Here is a 20,555-nt window from a genome sequence, read left to right as displayed (position 1 = left end):
TCCCATTGTGCGTGATGCGCCTGCGGTGATGAATTGCAAGGCTGATGCTCTCAGGACCCCTGCATTCACCTCTTCATTCTCATGGCAGAATGTCTCAAGCTCTATGTGATTTCCGTACTTATGGGGCACCCAGACGAGTCTTGTCACATTTCATTTCTTTTTATCTCTGTCCCCAAACAAATCTTAACCTATTTCCTGTACACTGCCATTTCTTTTTTTTTCTGAGATTTTAAGGTCAAAGGGTCATTTCTTTGCTTGTCTTCCCACCGTAAACATGCCCCAGGGATCAGTCTCCCCCTTTTTAGTGGTGGCACCTTGATCTGTCCATTGCCACCTTACTTAACTGGCACCCTCTCTCATGGCCAGATGGCTGTTGGGTGGGAATGACCGATGAGATTGCCCTTGCATATGTGGCCCTTTTAAATTAAATACCGTAGTTCTGTGGGATCTCACTACAGGGAAACAGCTATTGTGTGGCTCCTGGTAAGCATGAATGGAGGCCTCTGACATATGTCAAGGGGCACATGAAACCTAATAATGAGGGCTATAGCAAATATCTCAGATAAGAGCCAGAGGAAGATATGACATGGACAGGCTGTCTACTTTCCTGGAACATGGGGCGGTCGCTGCACTGGGGAAGAGTCACAGGTAGAACGTCAAAGAGTGGCTCCTTAGCAACTGAGAGAGTATTATTGGCTTGGATAATGGAACGTAAAAAGGGCAAGAGATGTGATTCTGCTTTCAGTAAGTGTCTTAGGGACTGGCCTGTTTGTCCAGTGTGGAGGGTGGAAGGGCATTGCTGACATGTGATGGCAAAAACCACATTAGAGGGTAAGCGGGAGTATGAACCTGAGATGGTATGGCTAAATAAATGGACCTAAATCTGACATTAGAAACCACAACATTCAAAAACCAGTGGGGGGACATTTTAACCTTCCAGGACATTCAGTTGCTGACCTAAGAGTAGCAGTTCTCTTACAAAGGAATTTCAAAGGGAGATTAGAAAGAGAGGCTGCTGAATTGCAGCTGATAATGAAGCTTAAGACAATGCATCCTCCTGGACTGAATAGAGACCTAGGTTTCCTATCTCATTACTAATGCTGATTTCTCCACACCTACTACCCCTCTGCATATCACACCTAATCTAATCAAGCCTGCTATCGTCATTTACCTGCTGTTGTCATTCGGCATCTGAAATCACTCCACTTTCCAAAATATAAAGACAGAAGGACTAACATTCCAGCTGTATCTGAAGAAGTGAGCAGTGACTTATGAAAACTCATACCCTGCCACAAAGTCTTTAAGGTGCTATTGGACTCTTGCTCTTTTCTACTGAGAGACAGACTAACATGGCTACCTATCTTGTGCTTTCAGTAAAATCAACTAAAATATCCAGAGACAACAGTGTAAACCAAATCAGTTCCAATACATTGCAAAAATATTTATGTCTAGAATAGGAGGAGATTTTTTTTGTAAACTAAATCAGATAAACATCTAAGTTGCAGAATATTGTGTAAGAAAGGTAAGGAAAAATACAAACACATCTGATTGCAATAACTGAGCCTGCGGGGAGGGCGGGATAGAAATCCAAATAAATAAATAAATAAATAAGAACAAAATCAGAGTTCCTTTGCTGGATCAGACCAAGGAGACAACTAGCCCAGAATTTTGTTTCCAGCCCTGGTTGACTTGTAAGCAGTGTATGATAGAGACAGGCATACCCTCTTGTTCATGCCTATCCGGAACGTGAATCTAAGAGAATAATTATTGTAGAATAGAAAGCTATTGGAAATCCAGTAGCGGTAACAGAGATGGAGGCAAAAAAAATAAATGAGGCACGTTATTTATTTTAGACAACTACACACATCCATTTTACTTCCCATAGGAAATCTGAAGCAGCTTACAACATTCTACATTTTGTCCTCACAACAACAACCCTGTGAGGTATGTTAGGATGAGAGGCAGTGACTGGTCCAAAGTCACCCAGCCAACTTCCATGGCAGAGTTGGGGTTCTGACTTGAGTTTCTCAGATATTTCTCTGACGGTTGCACCACTCTGGGTCTCTATATGTTACATGTGTTGTATTTCTCTTCTTTTCTTGCCTCCTATCATAAATATTTGGAGACAATCTTCCCCAAGGCAGAATTTATAAAATCTATAACAGGAAAAATCTTAAAACAGATATATAATTGTTCTTATCTTTTCAAACTGTCTAATGCTTCATCAAATCATAAACATAAATCATGTACACATTTGATGATAACACCGGACATAGAACCACAGAGACATTGGTCATTTTCAGTTTTCTTTGTTGAACGGAATCAGTCTCGTGTAATTCCTGGAAATGATCTGGGGCAATGTTTTTGGCTTGGCTCATGTTAAATATCAAGCTGTGTAATCCTATGCAAAGTTAGCCTAGTTTTAGATGGAGTTACCCTGCATCGGGCTGCAGAATAGGCATCATACAATAGCCAGCTTCTTCTTAGGGCCAAACTATGCATTACATCTACCATGTGATCACCAAGGGGACCGCTACTGGCCTGTGGAAAATAGTATTCTGCCTGATTTGGATTAGGAGGACCACAGCATGGGGGGGGGGGCCCTCTTGCCTTCCCCCTGCACCATTTCCCCTACTTGAAATGGGCTCCAAGGAACTTCTTTGCCCCATTGGGTGCTGCATGTACAAACATTCGGAGCGCATGTAGCCCCCCAACAGGGCAAATAAGGCCCCCCCTTGACCATTTTGGGTCTGGAAAATGGCACAAGGAGAAGGCAAGTGTCCCCCCTCCCCTCTGCCCTGTTATTGTGATCTAAACTGGGTGCTGCAGCACTTCTAAATTTAATTCCTAGGGGGAACTCAGGTCTCCGTGCTGATTGTGTGACAGATATGATGTGCAGTTTGGACTGTAGTATGCATTAAATTCTTTTTAAAAGTTTTGAATTGCCACGTGCAGATGCTGGATTCTCCACTCCCCTTCTTTTTTGTTGTTATGAAGTAACGTTCTTCTATACCCCTTCTCTCTGTACTGCTCTAAATAGATATAGAAGGGCCAGTGTGGTGTAATGCCACGCTACGCCAGCTTTGTGTACTAGTTAAGAGTGGTGGACTCTAAGCTGGGGAACTGGGTTTGAGTCCCCACTCCTCCACATGAAGCCTGCAGGGTAACCTTGGGCCAGTCACAGTTCTCTCAGAACTCTCTCAGCCCCACCTACCTCACAAAGTGTCTGTTGTGGGGCTAAAAATCCTAACTATAAATACACGTTGATGGGGTCCGAACTGGCAGAGACTGATCAAGAGAGAGATCTTGGAGTCGTAGTAGATAACTCACTGAAAATGTCGTGACAGTGTGCAACTGCAATAGAAACGGCCAATGCTATGCTGAGGAGTATTAGGAAGGGAACTGAAAACAAATCAGCCAGTATCATAATGCCCCTGTATAAATCAATGGTGTGACCTCATTTGGAATACTGTGTGCAATTCTGGTTACCACACCACACCTCAGAAAGGATATTATAGTGCTGGAAAAAGTGCAGAAAAGGGCAACTAGAATGATAAAATGGTTGGAACACTTTCCCTATGAAGAAAGGTTAAAGACCTTGGGGCTCTTTAGCTTGGAGAAACAAGGACTGAGGGGAGACATGATAGAAGTTTATAAGATTATGCATGGGATAGAGCAAGTAGAGAAAGAAGTACTTTTCTCCTTTTCTCACAATACATGAACTCGTGGGCACTCAATGAAATTGCTGATTAGAATGAAATTGGGTTAGAACAGATAAAAGGAAGTACTTCTTCATCCAAAGAGTGATTAACACATGGAATTCACTGCCACAGGAGGTGGCGGCAGCTACAAGCATGAACGGCTTAAAGAGGGAATTAGATAAACTTATGGAGCAGAGGTCCATCAGTGGCTATTAGCCACAAAGTATAGATAGGAACTCTCAGTCTGGGGCAAGTAATGCACTGTATTCTTGGTGCTGGGGGGGGGACAACAGTGGGAGGGTTTCTAGTGTCCTGGCCCCACTGCTGTACTTCCTGATGGCACCTGGGATTTTTGGCCACTGTGTGACAGAGTGTTAGACTGGATGGGCCATTGGCCTGATCCAACATTGGCTTCTCTTATGTTCTTATATAAAAGAAGAAAAGGTGATTATAAGCTGCTTTGAGACTTCTGCGGGTAGAGAAAAGAAGTATATAAAAACCAACTCTTCTTCTTTTAACGGTGTATAGCAGCCTGAATTGCCCAGACTAGCCTCAAGTTTGTCAGAGCTCAGATTTGGTCATGGTTAATACTTGGCTGGGAGACCATCAAGGAAGACCAGGGTTGCTACTCAGAGGAAGGCAGTGGCAAACCACCTCTGTTCATCTCGTGCCTTGAAAAACCCATGAGGGGGTCACTACAAATCAGTTGTGACTTGACAGCACATTTCATTATCTCTCCTTATATAATAAAGCTGATCTGGGGTGGCAGGATTCCATTCACTCCAAAATCGGTTCGCTCTGTGATCTGTCACTCAGAAGCTGTCCCTATCCACTGGCTGCATTGCCTGAGTCTCGCCTCCAATATTCTAAACAGTTTGCTGTTCCTCTCCCCCCAATAGCCAGTCAGAACACATAGGTCATTTGCATATGTGGCCTGATTGGCCTTTCCCTCTAACATTCTAAACACTTTGGTTATGGCTGTTGGGAGTCACTGAATATGTCCTGAGGTAAAATTCATATCCCAGTCTTCTGTTAAACAGTCACTGGAGTTGCCAAAATACATATTCCAATCTTCCCTTAAATGGCCACTGAAGTTGCCAATCTCCCTGTGTGGCCTGGAGATCTCCCAGAAATCACCGTGTTCCCCAGTCACAGAACATAATTTCCCCTACAGAAAATTTCCCAGCTATTACAATGGCTGCTTTGGGCAGTGGACTCCACCAAGCCCTGCCCTCCCTAGGCTCTACCCCTCACACCTACGGGTCTGGCCCTCCCCTTAGTACTGCCAGCCTCCAGGCAGCACCTGGAGATCTCCAAGATCAGTTCTCTGGGGAAAAATGGCTGCTTTGGGCAATGGACTCTGTGACAGTATACCCTGCTGAGGTCCCTCCGGACACCAAACCCTGCCCGCTACGGGTTCTTCGACTCAAACCTACAGGTCTGGCCCTCCCCTTAGTATTGCCAGCCTCCAGGCAGCACCTGGAGATCTCCAAGATCAGTTCTCTGGGGGAAAAATGGCTGCTTTGGGCAATGGACTCTGTGACATTATACCCTGCTGAGGTCCCTCTGCACACCAAACTCTGCCCTCCCCAGGCTCTACCCCTCAAATGTACATGTCTGGCCCTCCCCTTAGTGTTACCAGCCTTCAGGCAGCACCTGGAGATCTCCAAGATCAGTTTTCTGGGGAAAAATGGCCGCTTTGGGCAATGGACTTTATGTAATTATGCCCTGCTGAGGTCCCTCCGCACAGCAAATCCTGCCCTCCACAGGCTCTACACCTCAAATCTACAGGCATTTCCCAACCCAGAGTTGGCAACTCTGTAACTGGCTATGGAACCATTTTCCAGACCCTTGGAACCCAGAAGACATGGCATAGGAGGAGGTGCTTTTCTACCTTTGCTGCCACTGCATAACCCCAAATCAACATAAGTCAGGGGTGGAGGGAACCATACCTGTTACCATAAGGCTGTCCTCCCATACTTCCCACTTGGGCAGCAAAATGACTTAGCTAGGCAGAAGGAAATAAACATGGCTTGCCTCCCTCTATTTTCCCCTTTCCTCTGCCACCCCACCGGCGACAGCTGGGGTACTCACCTGGAGCTTCCTTCTAGAGTTCGTTGTATTTCTTCCCACAACGCGCCTTACTCCTAGTTATCTATAAAAGTCAAAGACTGAATGTACTTGGTGGAATAATGCAGTTAACGAGACAACATATACATTCAAACGCTATTAATTCTTGATACCCTCACTGTCTACTGTGAATTCTTTTTCTCCACTTCTCCAGTGGCAATCCTAAGAAATATTTCCTGGTTGGTTAGGATTGCGGTCTCTATTTATGAATCTGAGAATGCCAGTCTGTGCTTTCACAATTCAGTTCCTGTTATTAAGTGTTTTTTCTCTAGTCCAAATGTTCAAAAAGATACATGCCAAGCCATATTTCCCAGATTCCTAGATGTTGTGCCTGAATTACTGTGGGAAAGCTGTGTAACTGTGATCCTCAAGACAAGGATGTGTGTGTCCCATAGAAGTGAATGAGTCATAAATGCTTAACTGTGCATTCTAGCTCCACTTATTTCACTGGAAATTGAATGGGCCCAACTTTCTTTAAACTGGACCCTTTTGAGAGTAACTGGAAGCATTCATTTTGCTTGTATTGTTTTAAAAGCCGATGTAAGAACTCCACATGAATGAAATATGATCTTATTCCAAGTGATTTTTAAAGAATAATTTTCATTCTTACCAGTCCTGATTCCTCATATAGTATTTTTAAAAATGCTCTTGTTCCGGGCACATTTCATTTGATTAAAAAAACACTATGTGGTTTCCCTAAAAGACAGCTTCCTACTGCTTTAAATTTTGTTTATATATGATTTTTCAGATGTTAGGTGGTAGTTGTAATAGAGTACCACAGACCCCACAATGCCTTGTCATCTGTAGTGATTCAATACATTTTTATAATGATGCAATAACCTGAACCTTGTAACAGTTTACGATTCATTTGAGAATGCTTATGGATCCTCAGAGCCACAAAGACATGGAAAGCAGAAGTTGACTGCTTTGGCAAAACTAGTTTGGCGACAGAAATAGAATGTCCTGTGGGAGTCACTGTACAGTCCTGTTCTGAGTTATTCCAGTCTAAGATGATTGAAGTCAATGGATTTAGACTGGCATAACTCTATGGAGGACTGCAGTGCTTGTTATTAAGAAATTGCGCTGTCTGATTTATCATTACATTTCTACGTTTAAGGGAGGGGAATAAGTAGATTGGAGGAAGAAAATGTAGTTGTGATTGACTGAAAGATAGAATGTATATAAAACTGTACCCACAATAACAGTGTCCTCTTAAGAACACTTTCCTGGGAGTAAGCGCTGCTGGATAGACCTGACTAGGATTCTAAGTAGACCTGCTTAGAATGTCATTGTAAGGGTGGGATCCAACCAGCTTTTCCACTGATAAAAAAGGAATAAAGGTTTTCCTTTGACCACCAAAAAAGGCTGTGCTGGGGATTATGGGACCAACCTGTATCAAAGGCATGGGGGGGGGGCTGTAGAATCGACTTGTGGAAAAGCTGGGTGGATTCAACCCTAATTCCACTGTGGATTGGTCATGATAAAAATACTATTTCATGCTGTAATAAAGTGATCTTTTGGAAGTAGAAGGCTATTGCATGCTGCTCTTTTATTTTTTATTAGCCATTCTTGTCGGCAAAGGGAGAATAAAGATCTTCTGCAGCCGCCTGATGGTGGTGTAAGAAGACATTATTTTAAAAAATCCCGGAAACAGCAAGAAATGGCAGTAACGAGTGACCACGGTACCACGAGTCGCAATACATTCATACACACCGAAACCTCAGTCGTCTTAACATTTGTAATGGTGCTAATTTCCGAATGCTTTTTAAAATACGCTTCCACATGAGCTCTCAAAACCCATAAAAGCCTGGCATGTAAAGTAAATTGTTTGTCACTTTGCTGAAGACCTGCCATATTTATTGTCAGGAGAAATGGACATTAGTTGGAAAAGCAGTTGTTAAAGGCCAAACAATGTTTTTTTAAAAAAAGATGGCAAAAGATGCGCAAGGGGCTTTTTCCCTTTTTCTAACAATGAGCCACCCCTTCAGACATCAAAAGACAAGATAATAAGACACTTCAAGCACAATTCAAGATTATATTCAACATCTAAAGGCTCATCTCTTGTCAGTTTGCATTTACTCTTCGAGGGATGTGATGCTTCTATCATCACGCTGTCAAGAGAAGTCTGGCAGAAGCGAGGAGGGCCCCTCATTTCACACACTTAGTGTGGGTTTTTTTTTTTTTATCAAATTGCCGGCGCTCATTCGGATTCAGCCAAAATAGAGGGATAATTTGAGGAAGGTCATGTGCAAGTACAAAAAAAAAATCCAGGGTATCGATTTGTGTGATTAGGAGGCATTAAAATGACACATTTATGTTAGTTTTCCCAAAGATGTTGTTGCCAGTTTATTTGGAAAGACGCCACTATTTTTTCTTCTGGATTAAAATGTTTTCATTAAAGTATATATAAGGAAGCCCCATGTTATTCAATGGAGGCCTGCTCCCAGGAACATGTTCTTAGGTCTGCAGCCTGACTCGTTGAAAGAACGGAATATTTTGAAGTGGAAAGACTGGAGCCAATCTGGATATTTCAGCCCCTTCTTTTTGAGGAGAGTTGTCTCTTAATTCTTAGTAGCAAAATCCTAAACGTTTGCTCCGTGATATCTGCGCCCGCATGGGCATTGAAAACATAACAGTGTGCCTTGTGGTGCTATGCAACATTTCTTTAAGGGGCTGCCTGCGACCTGCTAAAGGGAGCGGTAAAACTCTTGCTGATTATAGTGGATCTGGGCCTGACCACTGTGAAGTAGTGTTAGGATTGGGATGTGAGCCAATAAGGATTGGTTACCGTACAGGAAACAGTAATCCGGGATGGGGGAATGTACAAATTATACATCCCCGGCTTCTGCAGCCAAAATAACAGAAAACTTTCTTAACGGAGTTTTACTGAATGGCATTTGGATAACGGCAGAAATGCTGTTTGTTTGTTCAGCCTCGTTGCAAAGCAGGATTCTGGAAAACACATAGGAGTGCCTTTGTCCACTGACCAGCTAGTTTAAAGTAGAGGGGAATTAAATACTGGGTGCAAGCATTTTCGTAATAGTCCTGTAAAAGCAGGTAGAAACCAGTTTTTGCATTCCAGTTGTCCTTCTAAATTTGTTCCATGCATCCAGGCATGGATGTACTGGGGGGGGGGGCAGATCAAGCACCAAAAGAAGGGGACACGCACTGTGTTGTTGTTGTTTTGCACAATGTGTGAATTGTCACATAAATTGTGGGCACTGTTGCTTTGGCAACATTGATTACCAATGTGCAGGGAAGCAGGGAACTGTCCAGCAGCTGTCATCCTCGCTGTTCTAGCTGACAGAGCTCACCCTCCCTAGCAGGGGAAACTTAAAAACACACCATGTTGGATCCTATGACTCCCTTCCACCAAGTCACTCAAAAGACATCCTTCAACAAAGGAAGACGTTTTCTCCATCCTAGAAAGCCTTTCTCTGCCAGAAGAAGTCATTCTCCATTGAAGGAGATCTTGGCGGAAGGGAAGGAGCCATGAAATCCAACTTAATAGCAGGGAATCAGAGGATCCCACCCGCCACAGGGTTTCTTGCAAGGTCCTATGTTGTTAGCGGTGTATGCTCAGAGTTTAACTGAGTAGGGTTACCCAGCCTGCACGCAAGCTCTTTGCCCCCCCCCAAACCTTGCCTCCGGCTTGAGTGTAGGGTTGCCAGCCTCCAGTTGGGGTCTGGAGGTCTCCCAGAATTGCAACTGGTCTCCAGACGACAAAGATCAGTTCCCTGGAGAAAACGGCTACTCTGGCGGGTGGACTCTGTGGTATGCTGTGTTTCTTCCCTTCCCCAAACTGAGCCTTCTCAGGGTCCACCCACAAATCTCCATGAACTTCCCTGTCCGGAGTTTGCAACCCTACTTGGATGCCGAAATTCATTTAACTTTGAATCCACTAGGCGGGTACACACCTTAAAGGGCTTGTAAGGACCGAGAAAAGAGGTCGTGACTGTGTGTCATACCTGGTTTTCATATTAACTGTGTCTGCACCTTGCAATGCACCCCTTTAATTGTTATGCCTCCATCAAAGGACTCCTGAGAAATAGTAGGTTGGGTGTGGGAGAATATGCTAAAGATCAGCATAACAGTAATGTTCCGATTCCCTGGAAAGGACCGCCTATAAAACCAGTTTAAGTCTGCAGATACTCAAGGAAGACATCATTTCATTTATTTGTTATACAGCTCTGCCCAACAAAGGTAGAATTAGCCTGAAACTGTACTAGCAGGAGGGTAAACTGAGGTGGAGAAGGTGGTGAGAAGATACACCTCACCTTGAAAAGCTGGACTTTGTATAAGAGGACACAGGCAGCTTTGGCCAAATTCCCCCTGTGTTTCACTCCTTTGCATCACTTTTCTCTTTCAGCTTCCCCTCTGGAGTCTTCTGTGTGCGTTTGTAACAAAGCCATCAATTGGATGGAAACCAGGGCTTTTCCCCCCTGAGGTAATGCGCCGGAATAGAGTTCCGGAACCTCTTTGACAAAAGTTCATGAGCTTTCAATATACAGGCTGAAAACTTCATTTCCCTCTTGAAAGTTCTGGCACCTCTTTTTTTCTTTTTCTTTTTTTAAAAAGCCCTGATGGAAACTATCCATCTATCCATCTATTGGATGGAAACAAATCCACCTATCGGATGTTCATGACTTGTTTCATATCTTGCTATGTTGAAAGACTGGTGTTGCATATCACTTTAGGGCATGCGCTAAGATGAAGACCGCTGCTCCCAATTCAAATCATTGCTTGGCCATGGACCCATGAAGTAGCCTTAGATTAAGCACTTTCACTCATCCTCAGCCTTCCTTCAATAGGAGATTAATGCTGGCTTCCTTTGTTGGGTTGTTATGAGGAATGCTGAGGGAGCCAGTTTGGTGTAGTGGTTTGAGAGTGGCGGACTCTAATCTGGAAGACCTCCACATGCAGCTGCTGGGTTGACCTTGGGTCAGTCACAGTTCTCTCAGAGCTGTTCTCTTAAGTGGAGTTCTCTCAGAGCTCTCTCAGCCCCACCTACCTCACAGGGTGTCTGTTGTGGGGAGGGGAAGGGAAGGAGGTTGTAAGCCCCTCTGAGACTCTGAATGAAGGGTGGGGTATAAATCCAATCTCCTCCTCCTCCTCCTCCTCCTCCTCCTCCTCCTCTTCTTCTTCTTCTAGTGAAGAGATATCAGTGTACAGGAAAAGCGCTGAATAAACATGACTGTATCCCTTTTAGGTCTCCAGCAGCCTGGTGAAACAACATCGAATAGTGGTAATAATGGCATACATTGTGAGGAATTGTGCTACTTTTTATTTAATTAATTTATTATTTATTTATTTATTTTAGACGTTTGTATCCTGCCTTTCTGCCCATATGATAGGGTTGCCAAGTGTATCTTTGCCGGGAGTGGGGGGCTCCCAGCCGGCGTCTTGTGCGCGTGCGCTGCACGCACGTCACCAGGAAGTGACGGGAGGATGCCAGGCCTGACACGCTGGGGGCAGGGGCACGGCCATACAAGGGAAGACCATAGAGTTTTCCCTTGTATGGCCAGGGCCCCGCCCCCAGCATGCCTGGCATGCCACATCACTTCCGGGTGATGCACACGTCGGGGTGGAGTTCCCCCCGGGGCCCGATCCGGCGGTGCCGGGGAACGGGCCTCTGGGGCAGGGGTTTCCCCGCCCCCCGGGGGGACTTGGGATCCCTACCATATGACCCTAAAATTATGTGTAGTCTGACTATGTGTAGCCTCAGTCATGTGATTTTGAAGACTGACTATTCACCCCTCATTAAAAAAACAACAAACATGGGCTTGGATCCTTTGCTTTCCATCCAGCTTTCACAGCTTGCTTCTCCGGAGCTGGTGTGTGTTAGGTGCTCTGAGGGGAAAGTACCTACCTAGCACTAGAGGGAAATATCCAGTGACCGAGGGACCACAGAGTGCAAATGGAAGGAAGATATAGGAACCAGGCTATGAAAATTAGCTATGTAGTAAGCATCGAATGTAGTTGAGTTGCTAGTGTCATTGACATAGATTGGTAGAGAGATGATGGATGGATGGAGTAGTTACCACAAGCGGGCGGGCATGTAAGTCTTAGGCCCAGTTCAAATAAGCAGAAGAATGAGGTAACAATGAGCAGACTTCACATCATGAGGTAAACAATTTCCAACTTTGTACTTTCCTTCATAAAAACAGAAAACTGGCCTAGCACAGAGAAAGGTTTTTACATCCCACCCACCTGCCTACCCAATTTGTTTGCTGTGTTGGTCTTCTATTAGCAGGGCGTTTTTAGCCTAAAGAAGCATTCCAGACTGGGATCGTATATTAGGGTGACCAGCCTTCAAGTGGGGCCTGAAGACCTCCTAGAATTACAGCTGGTTCCCAGACTGCAGAGGTTAGTTCCCCTGGAGGAAATGGCAGTTTTGGAGGGCAGATTTTATGGCCTCACGTCTCAGCTCTGTCCCTTCACTAAACTCCACCCTCCCCAGGGTCCCCTGTCCTGTGGACAGCTGCTGCCAGACTGAGTAGGTAATACTGACCTTGATGGACCAGTTGTCTGACTCAGCATCAGGGAAGTAGACTTTTCTGAGGATTTCCATCGAGCCAGTCTTGCATTCCTATCAAGAAGGTTCTCAGCGTTTCTCATTCTAGGGTTATACAACTCTTTCTTCCTCCTGAGAAGGTGTGGTGAAGGGGTGACAAGGAGAGTAATTGAGGCAGGGACCGGCACACAACACCTTTCCTTGTTTCCAGGTTGCTTCCGTCTTTCACGAGGGAGAGAGACAACTGAGCAGAACTTTACCATCCTTGCCTAAGAAAAGCTCTAGGGCAATTTAAAAGACAGACGTCTGCAAGTTGTTAGGTGCTCCTGTCTCACTTATTGAAAGGAGGCATAGGGGGCTCGGCACGGCAAAAAAGATGCTACCGAAACAGGCTGCACATTTATAAATTAAGGACTGTGAGCCCATCCTAATTGCATACCCTTTTTTGGGTTGTGCCGGACCACTGAGGTTATTCTATGAACAGCAGGACATTTTGCCTTAAGGAAAGAGCTCTGGGATTCTCTCTGCTCCCGCACAGCTCTGAAAGCACACACAGACCTGAAACAAATTGTCAGTCTTTGGACTCCTTTGACAGAATATGGAATCCCAGGGGATTTATGAAGCTTTGAAAAATGTCAGGGAGAGACCGGTAGAGTCACCAGGTTGTTCAGTAGCAAGTTGAATGAATAACTACACAAACCAGATCAAGCTTAATTTGGCCACGGAGGTATTTCTCAAAAGGTATGCACTAGTATGCCATATAGGCTGTAAATAGGGTTGCCAAGTGTGAATTGAGCCGCAGCGGGGGATAGGGTTGCCAACCCCCCCGGTTTGCCAGGGGTCCCCCGTTTTTTGGGGGGTTCTACCCGCCGCCGGCCAGATGGCTGGTGGGGGAAGCCCCACCCCCAACACCCCCCCGGGCCCCGATCCGTCAGGGGTGGAGAAAGGGCCTCTGGGGCGGGGGTTTCCCGCCTCCCGGGGGGACTTGGCAAGCCTAGCTGTAAATGAGCTAATCCTTTCTGCACTTGGATCTCATCCCTGGTTTTATCAGAGTTCAGCTCACAACACAATACCTTGCATTTATCCCTGGTTATAACAGCATCCGTTTATCCCAGGACAAGTGTGGGGCAAAACCGGGGTGACCTCAATGTAAGGTGGAAACAAAAAATACTCCGAGATAATTACAGGGGTGAACTCGAGTGTAGTGTAGAATGTAAGTTCGGGGACAGGGTTGAATCAGGACTTAAGGTCTAGTGCGGAAAGGACCAATGTATAGCTATGCAGAGACCCTAGAACCAAAATTTTGACTTTTCCTTCATCCATAGGCAGCCAATGAGATCCAAGTGACATTACTTGGATATGAGAGTCCTGGGTTCATATCCTTTTTTTAAAAAAAAATCTTTCTTAAAAACAAACAAACAGAAAAAGAACAAGCCCCCCCTCAAAATCCAGAAACTAAATAAAATGAAAGTATATATAAAATAGAAACAAAAATATGACAACACTGGTGGCAGATCTACACTTACGTTTCTTTAAAGGTTTCCATATATCTAAAAATTAGTTACAGGAGGTAGGCATTTATCTTTCCAGTGTTGTGATACAAGTCTTTTAGCTGTAGTAAGGGCATGGAGGTTCTGTTTCTGTTGATCATCAGTTAGCCTCCAAGATAGGCAGATAATTTAAAAGGACATAAGCATCCTTAAAAATCAATGACAATTCTAATACAAATTGATATGAGTAATAACTTCCTCCCAGAAAAACTGAATGACTGGACACACCCAAAGCATGTGTTTAAGGGACATGTCCTGTGAGTTATAACACCAACAAGCAGACACTTAGTCCTTTACTAAAGAGGTGGTGTGGTGTTCAGTATGTCCTAAACTACTTGTGCTTTAGACTTGTTTTTGTTTCAGATACTCCACTAGTAGAGTGGGAACATTGTTTGTTTTAGTTCATGGGCTAGAACGCTGGTCTGGTACATGCAGGTGATCCATGCTGATCTAGATTAATTCACACCATCTTTTTTTGCCTTTGGTTTTTTTTATCTCACCATTCGTGGTCTGAAAACTGATTGTATCAAAAAGGCAGCTTATTAAACCTTTAATAAAGTTTTAGAAAAAACACATTCTATCATAAAATATCACCTCTCAATAGGGTCCAAAACATGCCAGACAAAAAGAGGTTACACTTACCCACTACTATGACTTTCATTGGTCCCCCCCCCCCCTTTCTCTTTTTTCTTTTTCTTTTTGAAGTGGAGCTATCATTCTGGCCTGGCAGAATTACTGGTATTATTGAACTGGCTTTTAAATTAATAATGAAATGTATGCCTATGAAATAAAATACCTGCAATTTCTCAACATTACCATTTTCCTTGCTAAGTATCTTTTTTTAAAAAAAAATCTCTTAGATAACTAAAGTAACATGCTTTCTCATAGTTTTTCTTTTGGACCACAAAAGAGTTCCTTCCCTCTATTATGCTACCTGGAAGTTTGCACAGCCTGTACAAAGTGGTTGATACTAGGAGGGTATCCAATCCCGGCCTTTCTTGAAGACTGTGCTGTTTCAAAGAGCTCAAGTGATATGAGAGGGGGTCAGGCAGTTAGCAGTGGTGTAGTGGTTAAGTGCGTGGACTCCAATCTGGGAGAACCGGGTTTGATTCCCCACTCCTCCACTTGCACCTGGTTGGATGACCTTGGGCAAGCCATAGTTCTGATGAGAGCTGTTCTTGACAAAGAGCAGTTTCTGTCAAGAGCTCTCTCAGCTCCACCTGCCTCACAAGGAGTTTGTAAGCCACTCTGAGACACCTTTGGGTAGTGAAGGGCGGGGTATAAATTCAATCTTCTTCTTCTCCTTCTCCTCCTTCTCCTCCTTCTCCTCCTTCTCCTTCTCCTCCTTCTCCTCCTTCTTCTCCTTCTTCTCCTCCTTCTCCTTCTCCTTCTCCTTCTCCTTCTCCTTCTCCTCCTCCTTCTCCTCCTCCTCCTCCTCCTCCTCCTCCTCCTCCTCCTCCTCCTTCTCCTGGCACACAACATACTTGAAAATCAGATTTCCCGTAATGCCTGTTATCCTTTTGAATCAAACCCCCCACTCTTGCATTGTTGATATATTTGCAGTTTAAAGTGAGACTCATGCATTTCGAGTTTCCTCTGCTGCTTCTGTGCCTGCACCTCCCAAGGCATTCACCGTAACTCAGGCCACCAATCCAGGGGACAGTCTTGGTTCCTGCTCTCTTGCTTACTTCATTTATACCCTGCCTTTCTCCCCAACAGGGACCCAAAGCAGCAACATACCTACACTGCATACATTGCACATTAAAAGCGTACATTATCATGTTTTGAAATAGCTGCAGATGCAGGGTTGGTTCACACCAGCTTTTCTGTTGATAAAAAAGAAAGGAGGGCCCCTCTTTGATAGGGTTGCTAGGTTGACTCAACCCGGCAGCAGGGGAGTGGACTTTATGGGAGTGGGAGGGGGAGGACATCATCACTTCGGTGACATCACACGGCGACACTCTGGTATTTTGTGCAAAACTCTATGGTTACCATAGTTTTGCCAAAAACACTAGAGCGTCACAGCATGGTGTCACCAACGTGATGATGTCACTTCTGTATGATGTCATTACATCACTTTGGCGGAGGGATTTTCCCCTGCTGGCCAGCTGGCTGATGGAGGAGAAGAGGCCCAACAATTGGGGGACCCCCACCCCCAACTGGGGAATGGCATCCCTACTCTTTGACCACCAATAGGGTTTCCAACTCCAATTTGGGACCTGAGGATCTCTTGGAATTGCAACTAACTTCCAGGCTATGGAGATCACTTTTCTTGGAGAAAATGGCAGCTTTGGAGAGTGGTGTCTTTATACTGTGCTGAGGTCCCACCCCTCCCCAAACTCCACCCTCCCCTGGATCCATACCCAAAATGTCCAGATATTCCCCAACCAGGAGCTGGCAACCCTATGCTATGCTAAGACTATGCTAAGAATCATGGGTTCTACAGATACAAAAGCTGTGTGGGATGGGGAACTGGGCAAGACTGAGTGAACAGGCTGACTAGATTCAACCTATCTTTCCACAGCATGTACCTCAGGGAGTTTTTACTTACATATTTAATCAAATTAATTTTTATTCTGCTTTTCCTCAGAAATCACACCAAGGTAGTTTACACAATCAACCACCACATAATAAAATGAAGCTATAAGCCAAGCACTGTTAAATGCCTTGGCAAACAATACAACCGTACACTTCAGCCTAAATACCGGAAGAAAGGAAATCTGCTTCACCATTTCTGATAGCTCATTCCACACTGTGGGCACAATCACAGAAAAGGTGGAAGTGAAACAGGCAGTCTTAGATGAGGGTAATGTGTGGAGCAGCTAACCAGAGGAGTGCAGCTGTTGCTTGCTGGTGTATGGGGAGAGAGGGCCCTTCTATGTTATGCATGTCCCAGGCTGTGAAGGGCTTGAAAGGTAAGAACCAGCACCTTAAATTGACTTCAGAATCTAAAAACTGATCCATGTAGCTGTTTAATCACAACTATTCACACCAGATCGTCACTGGTAATCAATGGGCCACCACATTTTATACCAGTTGAAGTTTCTAAATTGTCTTTAAGGGCAGACCCCTGTGAAGTGCGTCATAGTAATTCAGCTACAAGATTACAAAAAACATGGATCTGCATGGCCGGGTTGACTTATCCTGAGTAAACGGCTAGACATCTGGTTGACAAGCCAGATGTAACTAGCAGTGGGCTGCTAGTTTCTAGCACATGAACATTATGTGCATGCACAATGAAATGTACTTATTTAGCTGCTTCAGATGTGAGTGTACACACAATATATTCATAGGCTCCAGTCCAGCACATATTTTATTATTCTATTTTCCAAGTATTGTCTTACCCATCTCACTCAAGAGATAGAGCAGTTTGTATGGCTGAACAAGGCACCAGGTCCAGTTACATAATCAGCCATCAGTGGCTTTTTCTGATTTGGAAATATAAAAGTACTAGGAATAAGGCCTGTTGTGGAAATAAATACAACAAGCTCTAGAAAGAGGTTCTGGGTGGGTGCCCTGGCCTTGGGCACTCAGCATCAATTTGCTGTGGTGACTTCAGCAGGGTATAATGACACAGAGCTTATCGTTTTCTCCAGGGGACCTGATCTCTGCCATCTGAAGAGCAGTTGTAATTCTGAGTGATCTCCAGCCCTCCCCTGGAGATTGGCAACAATGGGTCCCCAAGAGGAAATGGCTGGTTTGGAGGGTAGTGTCTATGGCATTGTACCTGTCTTGGAGGTAGAAACCCTATCTCCTTCCCAGTCAACCATCAACATACCGTTATCTACCCCTCTAACTTCAGTTTTCCATCTCCCCCTCACACCTGGAGCCTCTACCTAGGAAAAGTACAGTCATTCTCCTCCTCAGTGGGGACCCAAGCAGTAGGGGAAGTGACAGCAGGGTATAATGACTCAGAGTCCACCCTGCAAAGCAGCCATTTTCTCCAGTGGAACTGATCTCTGCCATCTGGAGAGCAGTTTTAATTCTCAGTGATCTCCAGCCCTCACTTAGAGATTGGCAGCAACCAGAAGGAAACAGCTGGTTTGGAAGCTGGAGTCTATGGCATTGTACCTGTCTGAGGTCCCACCCCTCCTCAAACCCCACCCTCTCCAGGCTCCACCCCTCAAATCTACAGGAATTTCCCAACCTGGAGCTGGCAGGTTCCTTCCTAGCCATCCCTCAACCTACCATTATCTGCCCCAATCTCTACCTTCTGGAGAGCAGTTTTAATTTTGAGTGATTTCTACCCCTCTCTTGGAGATTGGCAGCAATGGTTCCCCAGGAGGAAAAGTACAGTCTTTGATATGGAGGTAGCCAACTTCCAGGTGGAGCCTGAATATCGCTGGGAACCTTTACCTTTACCTATCACAACTGAACTCCAGACAATAGCTCCCCCCCCTGGAGAATAACTGCTTTGGAGGGTGGACTCTATGGCATTTTATTTAGCTGAGGCCTCTCCCCTCCCCAAACTCTAGCTTCATAGACTCCACTACAAATTATCCAGGAATTTCCCAATCTGGAGCTAGCAACCCTCTTCAGGATGGGCCCCATTGAGTTCCCCACAAAGGCCTGCAAAGGGCTTCCTTCCTTTGCCTTTTTACTGAGAGAACCAAGCGTGGCTGCCTAGCAACAGCCACTGAGGGAAACGTTAGTCCCACAGGAGCCAAGAAGAAGTGTCTTCATCAGGAGAGACAGCTGTTTTGATAGTTTATTCTGTGAGGGAAGTGTCCAGGCTGGCAGTGGACGGGGGAGAGGAGAGGACCCAGCCCCCAGCCAATGGCACGCAAATACTCTTGAGTGGCAGTTGATGGGTCAATGGCTGATGGAGCACACTGTGCAGCCAGTGGGAGAGCTGGAAATGGCCAATACATAAGGGAATTATATATATACTAGCAGTAAAGCCCGTTGTGAAAGCAATACAACGAGATCTAGAAAGAGGCTCTGGGGGAGTGCTCTGGCTTTGGGCAAACAGTGTCAATTTGCTGTGGTGACCTCAGCAGGGTATAATGACAGAGTCCACTGTTTTCTCCAGAGGAACTGATCTCTGCTACCTGAAGAGCAGTTGTAATTGTGAGTAATCTGTAGCCCTCACCTGGAGATTGGCAGCAATTGTTACCCAGGACAAAATGGCTGGTTTGGAGGGTGGAGTCTATGGCATTCTACCTGTCTGAGGTCCCACCCCTCTGCAAACCCCACCCTCTCCAGGCTCCACCCCTCAAATCCCCAGGAATTTGTCAGCATGTAGTTGGCAACCCCATCTCCTTCCCAGCTAGCCACCAACCTACCATTATCTGCCCCTTTGACTTCAGCTGACTTCTGCCCTCCCTTCTGCAGAGCAGTTGTAATACTGAGTGCTCTCCAGCCCTCACCTGGAGATTGGCAACAATGGTTCCCTATGTGGGACTGACTGGTTTGGAGGGTGGAGTCTATGGCAGTGTACCTGTCTGAGGTCCCACCCCTCCTCAAACCTCACCCTCTTCAGGCTCCATCCCTCAAATCTCCAGGAATTTCCCATCTGGAGTTGGCAACCCTATCAGGACTGGCCCCAATGTGTTTTCTCCCAAAGGCCAAAGTAGGTGACAGGACCAAGCTTAGTTGCCTACCAACAGGCACTCCCCCCCCCAGCCTCTGCCTAGGGAAAGCAGCTGTCATCATTCTCCTCTCCCCCTATGAGGTATGTTAAGGTTGAAAGTGTGTGAATGGTCCATAATCCCCCAGGCAGCTCTTAAAACATGTTCCTGGGACCTACACACCACCAGACATTCCAACTGCCTTGCGGGGGGGGGGAGTATGAGGTGTGGAATGGAGTGAAGTCCAATCAGCTTCCATATGCAAAAGACCTTGAAGGTTCCATATGCAACTGACATTCCAACTGCCTTGCGGGGAGTGGGGTGAGTTTGAGGTGTGGAATGCAGTGAAGTCCAATCAGCTTCCATATGCAAAAGACCTTGAAACATTGGGCGGGACTGCACAAAGCAGCCAGTCAACCCAGCCAGCGTCTTCTGACTGACAGTTCAAGCGTCCATACACTAAAGGAGTGCATTTTAGAACTTTGGCACCCACTATTTAATTATATATAAGGAGAGATAGGAGACACACATAAGGGAATATAGTATGCATAAGGGAATATAGTATGCGTAAGGGAATACATCCAGAGAAGATGCAATTTATGCATGAAAATGTGTTTTCTATGAAACCATATTCTAAAATTTAAAAGATGTATCATACAAGTATTGATTAATACTGCACATCCTTTATTTCTGGGGGATGATCAATGGGATAAAAGATGTAGAAAGAAAATATTAAATAATCAGAACCAACAATCTTATGAATACAGGGATTCTAATAGACACATAGAACACTCACATTGGAATGGGTTACCCATCCAGTTTAGTAGAAGAAACACTGGTGACCACAGAAATGGGGTTGTATATTAATTTTTTAAAAAAAACAAACACAAAAAACCCCTTTGATTTGAGTTCTTTAATATTGGAAGTAAAAATCGAATCATATTAGGAAATGATAAGTGTTTCCATTATTTGCTATCGGGAACGTACTTTGAATGTAACTTCCCCCCTCTCCCAGTTGGGATGCATGGAAGCAAGACAGTGGTAGTTCTGAGTTTTAGGCAGACAGGAGGAAGAGGAGGAGGAGGAGAGG

General features: G+C 45.0%; 1 protein-coding gene across 2 annotated transcripts in view; it reads left to right on the top strand.

The window, feature by feature from the left end:
- Positions 1 to 20,555, top strand: part of POU6F2 (POU class 6 homeobox 2) — a 408,372-nt gene that overhangs the window by 28,587 nt on the left and 359,230 nt on the right. For both annotated transcript variants that reach the window (XM_015417914.1, XM_015417913.1), the window contains exon 2: positions 17,778 to 17,785. In XM_015417914.1, the coding sequence (XP_015273400.1) occupies positions 17,778 to 17,785 (8 nt within the window). The remainder of the gene's footprint in view (positions 1 to 17,777; positions 17,786 to 20,555) is intronic.

This window comes from Gekko japonicus, unplaced genomic scaffold (genome assembly GCF_001447785.1).
Source record: "Gekko japonicus isolate JY-2015 unplaced genomic scaffold, Gekko_japonicus_V1.1 scaffold708, whole genome shotgun sequence".
Taxonomy (NCBI): Eukaryota; Metazoa; Chordata; class Lepidosauria; order Squamata; family Gekkonidae; genus Gekko; species Gekko japonicus.
Note: the sequence above shows the minus strand (reverse complement) of the source record. Positions and strands in the feature narration are given on the sequence as shown.